This window comes from Medicago sativa, chromosome 6 (assembly GCF_051527215.1).
Source record: "Medicago sativa cultivar Bolivia chromosome 6, Bolivia_mono, whole genome shotgun sequence".
Classification (NCBI taxonomy): Eukaryota; Viridiplantae; Streptophyta; class Magnoliopsida; order Fabales; family Fabaceae; genus Medicago; species Medicago sativa.
In genome coordinates this window covers 66,608,648-66,615,498 of record NC_140754.1, presented here as the reverse complement: position 1 = coordinate 66,615,498, position 6,851 = coordinate 66,608,648, and the positions used below count along the sequence as shown (strand labels likewise).

The 6,851-nt window shown below is 37.3% G+C and overlaps 1 protein-coding gene across 1 annotated transcript; it reads right to left on the bottom strand.

Moving 5' to 3' along the window:
- Window positions 1-4,734: 4,734 nt before the first annotated feature.
- Window positions 4,735-5,523, bottom strand: LOC146916456 (uncharacterized). The gene has a single exon (XM_085721645.1). It carries the CDS (start codon window positions 5,521-5,523, stop codon window positions 4,735-4,737), a length of 789 nt encoding a protein of 262 aa, XP_085577771.1.
- Between the last annotated feature and the right edge of the window lie 1,328 nt (window positions 5,524-6,851).

Here is a 6,851-nt window from a genome sequence, read left to right as displayed (position 1 = left end):
ATCCTGAGTATTGGTATTGCTCCTGAACAACCTGCTATACCAAAAAGGAAGAGGAAACCAGCCTTGAGGAGGACCAAGGATTTTCCTCATGTTACCAAGAAAGCTGAAGCTGCTTCTGATTTGGCATTGAAGGATTTACAAGGGAAGAAGACAGAAGCTGAAAAAGTCTTGGAAATTGCATCTGAGCTACAAGAGTCTGTAGTTTCAGAAGCTAAGCACGTGATGCTGATGGTAAGTGAGTCTGATAAGAAGGATTCTGATCCTGAACCAGAAGAGGTAGTCAATATATCATCAGATTCCGCATCCTCATCATCATCAGATTCTGATGATGATATACCTATAGGACTCCTTTTTTGAAAATCAGTAAAAACCCATCCAACATCAACCAAGACCAACAAAAAGCCCTCTCAGTCAAGCTCTTATGAACCAGTTGGTCATATAATCAATCAGAAGTTAGAAGAAATAGCAGAGCAGAGAGACAGAGTCATTGATACTATCCTCCGCCATAACCCTCAACCTCTTAACATTCAACTGCTCAATATGATCATTCCAGAAAATGTTGAACCCACCTCAGAAAAAGCCTCTGAGACAACTCCAGAAGCAGCTGCTTCTGAAAAAGTTGTTTCAGAAAGCCCCCATCAACAAACACCTAAACCACACAAACCCACATCGCCCCCACAACAACAATCACCATTAGCTGACATTGACCCCCAACCCAACATTCAAACTCAACAAACTTCACCACAACAACCACCTCAATCTAACTCACAACCAGAGCATACTGAACCACAAGAAGAACAAACTTTACCCGAACCCACTCCCATGGATATTGACAATTATCAAGTCAATCTCCAAACCTTAACCTCAACCTCACACATTGCTTCTGACCAACCATCATCTTCAACTCCATCTCAACAAATCAGCATTTCAAAATCCCACCCTGTTCAAGACCTTGTTCTTAGTGATTCTAACCAATCCTCAGACCTTGAAACCCTTGAACAACCACCCCTAGACATCCTGGAATCTGATTATATTGATGTAGAGCTACTCAAGATCCTCTCTGAAATGCATGATCTGGTGGATCAAAGAAGGACAATTGATCTCACCAATGCATATGAAGAAGAATGGGCATCACTTCAGAAGAGAGCTACTGAGATGATAGAGGCGGTAAAGAACAAATGCATCAAAATCAAGGGAGCTACTGTCAGAAGATTGCTAATGGATCTGAATCAAGGGCTTAGAGCTGGAGGTCCTAGACTGCTTCTGGCAAACAAGCCATTCTTCTCAAAAGTTGATTACTTGACCAGAGAGGCAAGGATGTAAAAGCTGCTCAGGCAGAGGATGGCATAACAACAGCAGGAAGCTAAAGCAAGGGAACTAGAACTTCTTCAGAGGCAACAAGCTCTTGAAGAACTGGTGAAGAAGCAAGCAGAAGAATTAGAGAAGATGAAGAAACAACAACAAACCAACCCTTAGTTGCACACCTTAGTGTTTATATTTTGTTTGTTGTTTGTTTTTAGCTCTTTAGTTCTTGCTTCTGAACATTTCTTGTTTTATCTTTTTACTGCTTCTGATGCTTAGTTGATTCTGATTCATGCAATGCCTGGATATTTTTTAATTTTACTCAGTTTTTTTTTACTCTCATTATATTTTTGATGAGATTATAGGTTCTAATTTTAGTTATACTCACTTCTTGTTTGAGTTTTTCTCAAATCTTTTTGTTGTTATTGCTTATTTGCTTTTTGCTAATGACAAAAGGGGGAGTATATGTGATAGTATTTAAAGGCTCTGAGCCACATTAATGATATTTGAAAATTTTGAAAAACTTCTATTTTTTATTTTACCTAAAGAGGGGTGTATCAAAAAAAAAGGGAGTATCAAATTTCAAATAAAAATTAATTGAACCACTCTTCTCATCTATAATTCATTTCATTTAAAGCTCTGATGTTATTATTGCGCGTTAAATGAATTTAATTAACCTGGATAAAACTTAGGGGGAGCTTACAAACCTCACCTTAAAGACTATCAGACTCAGGGGGAGTTTGAGCTTACAAACCTTAGATTCTGAGGTTACAAACCTCAGAACCCCAAAGTCAACTTGTTAATTAGATTAACAACAATTGATCAATTTTAAATACTATTGTTTCTCATCTTCAAAAAGGGGGAGATTGTTGGAACAAAATGTGTTTAACAATGAACCTTAAAGAGTTTTGACGATAACAAGGTATTAAAACTTATAAATTGGACTAGCTAATATTTGTTCAAGTGTACAGGACCATAATTAAAAGTTACATCATTTATTGGTTCTGAATGAGCAAATAAAGAGCAAAAGGAATCAACAAAATTGAAGCTTAGACGCTCCTGAAGGCAACTTGCTCCTGAAGGGAATAAGCGCTCCTAAAGTAAAGCCGCTCCTGAAGTTAGTAAAGTGCTCCTGAAGAATAGTGCTCCTGAAGACAAGAGGTCCAGAAGCTGCATTATCAGAAGCTGCATCATCAGAAGCTGCGTTATCAGAAGCTGCCTCGTTAGAAGCCATTTCACCAGAAGCTGAAGATCAACTGAATTTGAGAAATTCAAGGATTCAAGAGCTGTGTCATGGATCGAAATTCATCAAAGGACAACAAAAGATCAGTGGAATTTTGCAACAGTCATTTCAAAGGTGTTTGAAGACATATGCTTGCAATTTTGGACGAAAACGTTGACGTTGTACTTTGTACGAACTGTTCAACCACCTTCTCCACTACTATGTTTTGTGTCCACGCTACAAGACAAGAAAACAGCTCCAGAATACGGCTTCGCCAGCATAGATGTTTCTTTTTGATAAGGAATGAATTTCAAATTGGTTCTTCATAGGACAACAACCAAATCAGGCAAAAGATCATTGGTGAAAGATCAAGCTTCAACAACGACTCTTTGATGTGCTGGCAATTTCACAACGTCTCTTTCACACATCTATATAAAGGAGTGAAGACTTAGAGATTTAATAATGCTGAACAAAAGACTCACAACATTTTTACTAGTGCCAAACCTCTGCTTAAATTGTTCTGCATTCACTTAGAATTTCTGTGTCTCAAAGTTTCATCTTAGAAATTCTTAAGTTATTGAGTCTGTATCTGATTTGTATTGTGAGCACCTCTGATTGTATATCAAGTGTTCAATCTTAAACAATTTTCTGTGTAATTTTGTTTAGTTAGAAGTCTCTTGCAGTTGTGCTTGAGCAGGGAAGTCTCTTGATTGTGTTCTTGAGCAAAGGAAGACTCTTGCAAAGTGTGCTTGAGCAAAGGAAGTCTCTTGCTTGTGTGCTTGAGCATTTGTAATCAGATATTACTCATAGTGAAATCTCCTTGGAAGTGCAAGGGGGACTGGACTACTTCCGGATTGTGGAAGGAACCAGTATAATTGCTTTGTGTCGTTCTTCTTCTCTCTCTCTCTGTTTTATTCCGCTGCATTTAGATTCTGATTACCACTTCAGAAGCTGTCTCACTTAGCTTCTGACCAGTGTGTTCAGTTTTTAGGAGAAACGAAGAATTTTCAAAACACAATTCAACCCCCCTTCTTGTGTTTTTCTCACCTTCACTGCACTCCTCTAGTTGGAAGGTGTACGAAGTTATTAGTGTCTGACCAGTCAAAAAAGTCATTCATTGGAGTTCTAGTAGGTGGACAGGCCCCTCTATGTTCGTGAGAACCTATAATGGAGTTAAAATCACCAATTGCACACCAGGGCATGTTTAGGTTAGTTTGGATTGTTTGAAGGTTAAGCCAGAGGTGTCTTCTGGTTAAGTAGTTAGTGGAAGCATATATTGCAGAGATACAAAATGATTGATGGTTATGTACAAAAGTGAAGGAAACTTGCCGGTTGTCAGCTGATATAATAGTAGGGTTAAGATGATTTAGGCAGAAACACCAGAGGTTTAGAATGTTGTCCTGCCTATTGTTAAAAGCAAAAGGTTTATAGTTAAGATGATAAAACCAATTTGTGGGAAAACTATCATAGTGTATCCAAGGTTCAGAGATAAAAATGAAGCTAGGTTTGTTAGCAAGGATAAGGTTTTTCAGAGCTAATCTTGAGGGATGATTAGCAAGCCCTCTAATGTTGCAATATAGACAATTCATTGAGAATGTCTAGGTGGAACCTTAGATCTTGTAAGGTAAGAGCTGCTGTCTTTAGAAGTCAAGACTTTGGATGTTTTTTTCTTAGGTGATTTTCTGGTAACAAGTTTGAAGCCAGAGTTTTCAATGTTCTTACGTACCTTATGGTGAATTTAGAGATCAATGGCTACCTCAGCAGCAGTGGAATCATTGAAAGCTTGTTGTTGTGATCTGATTAGCGCTTCATCAGCATCTTCAAGGTTGGCCCAAGCATCATTTAAAAATTGGATGTCCTGTTGGACTCTAACAGGAGTTGCTCGCTCATTTGCCTGGAACTCAGTGTCTAACCTCTGCGTAGCGTCCACAAATTCAGAAGCCTGGGAGCCACCATCATCACTGTCATACTCAATAGCATTTTCCAGTTGAGGAATTTCCAAATTTTGTCCTGGTACAGACCCTGATACAGAAGCAGCATCCCTGCAATCTTCGTTGTTCACAGATACTGGCACAGGGCTTCCCCAATTCTTTATCTTTATCATTAACATGAGCCTTCCCTTTATGTGCTTCGTCTTTCTTCATAGCTTTCCTGCAAACCGATGCATTGTGACCAATCATTTTGCAAAAGCTACAAAATTCAGGCAGATTTTAGTATTCAAATTCAACAAAGAACGCAAAGCCCTTTCTTTCGACCAAAACTTCATATTTCAGGTCACTAGAAACATCCAAGTCCACTAGAACCCTAGCGTAATGACCAAATGTTCTTTCAATAGCTGGTTTACTTGTCACAGAATCAACAGATATTGGTGTTCCTACACTGCTTGCTATTGCAAAAATAAATTTCTTTCGCCAATACTCTTGTGATAGACCATGGATTCGCATCCATACTTGCACAGAAGTGTTATTTTGAAGGGTAGGGCTAAAGTCCCTCGACCATGGAAACAGTTTCAAAATTCCCGTATTCAAAAGCCAAGAGTTTACAGATCTTACTCTTCTGGCGTCTTCAATCGAAGTGAAAACAAATTCATAGTACCCTTTCCCAATTGAGGTCACTCCCCAAGGGCTTAGATCCTTCCATGCCGGCTTCAGCTTCTCTTTCAGTGCCATCACCGTCAAAGGGGTAGCGCCTTTCGGCCAAATAACACGTGCGTGGAGATTGTACTTGCATCCATCTAGACCAATGTCATACTCATCATCAGGAATCTGAATCGAAAACTTATCACCTTTGAGAGTGGGTCTAGGCAGTTGTGATTCCGGGATGTCACAAACATTTGAAAGTACCCGCGCAAAAGATTTCTGGGCTACGGGATTTGGTTTCTGGGTTAAAGGTTGTGGTTTTGGGATTGTTTCTGGTGCGGTCTTGGAAGGGACATCATCATCGAGGCACTTCCAGGGGATTGTGAAGGGTTTGGAGGAGTAAAACAAGGTGGGGGACATGGCTGTGGTTGATGCGAAGGAGAAGATGAATAGTGATGAATAGTGTTTTAATCGCCAGAGAGAAAAACAAGTCCCATTCTCTTAAATTCCAGTATAAGGCCGATTATAGGAAAATTTGTTTTGTTTTCAAGTTATATAATTAACCTAAAGAAGTTGTAGAAAAAGAGAGAGAAAACTTTATAGTGTTTCAGCAAATTGATTCAATGGGTTTAGAATGAATGGAGGTAAGTGTGTGTGTGTCTATATATATATATATATATATATATATATATATATATATATATATATATATATATATATATATGGGGTTTGCTACAATAGACCCACCCTTTTTCATGAAGGTCTATTTTAGCAAGCTGCACCTTTTTCTTTTGACCTAAATACCCATATTTTTGTTTTTTTAGAAAGAGAAAAGGAAGGGCCAAAAATGTAATTCTGTTTTTGTCATTAATGTATTTATTTTTTACTGAAATCTTTAGTGATTTTTATCTCCTTTTTTGTTCTTCTCTCCCTTTCCGTTGCCGTTTTTCTATTATTCTTCCATTCTTTTTCAATTTTCATGGACTTTCTAATTACCATCGCCACCTTCAACACAATTTTATCCTTAATCACAAAGCTAATGCCAGAAACTAAATTCCATGAAATCCAATTGAATCTATAACAAAAATTTCAAATCATTAACAGACCTTGATCCACTTTTTTAATCAAACTCACAAGTAAAAAAAAAAAAGGGAAACAATAAGATGATCTTTCCATGGATCTAAGTCTTATGATGGTGATTGTTGTTTGAAGAAAGAATGAAGAGATCAAGAAACAAAGGTAATTCAGATTTTTCTTTGAAGATATCGTTGTTTGGTGGTGCCTTTTAACAAAGATGCTATGAAGTAACACTGAGAGCTTAAGGTTTTCTTCATTTTCCTATGCTTGATTAGTTATTATCTATGGATTAACAATGAGAGAATGGAAAAAAAAGGAGAAAGAACCAGGTGAACCGAAAGAGAGAGAAGAACAAAAAATAAAAAAGAAATAGTAAAAACATTAATGACTAAAGCATAATTACACCTTTGTCCTTTCCTTTTCTCTTTCTCAAAAAGCAAAAATAAGGGTATTTATGTCAAAAGAAAAAGGTGCAGCTTGCTAAAATAGACCTTCATAAAAAAGGGTGGGTCTATTGTAGCAAACCCCATATATATATATATATATATATATATATATATATATATATATATATATATATATATATATATATATATGGGGTTTGCTAGAACACACCCACTAGTTTTTATGTGGGAGTGTTTTAGCAAGTAAATAACTAAAAAGTGGTTAAA

Coding starts and splice junctions, on each gene's coding strand:
- LOC146916456 (XM_085721645.1), bottom strand. CDS start 5,523: ATGTCCCCCACCTTGTTTTACTCCTCCAAACCCTTCACAATCCCCTGG.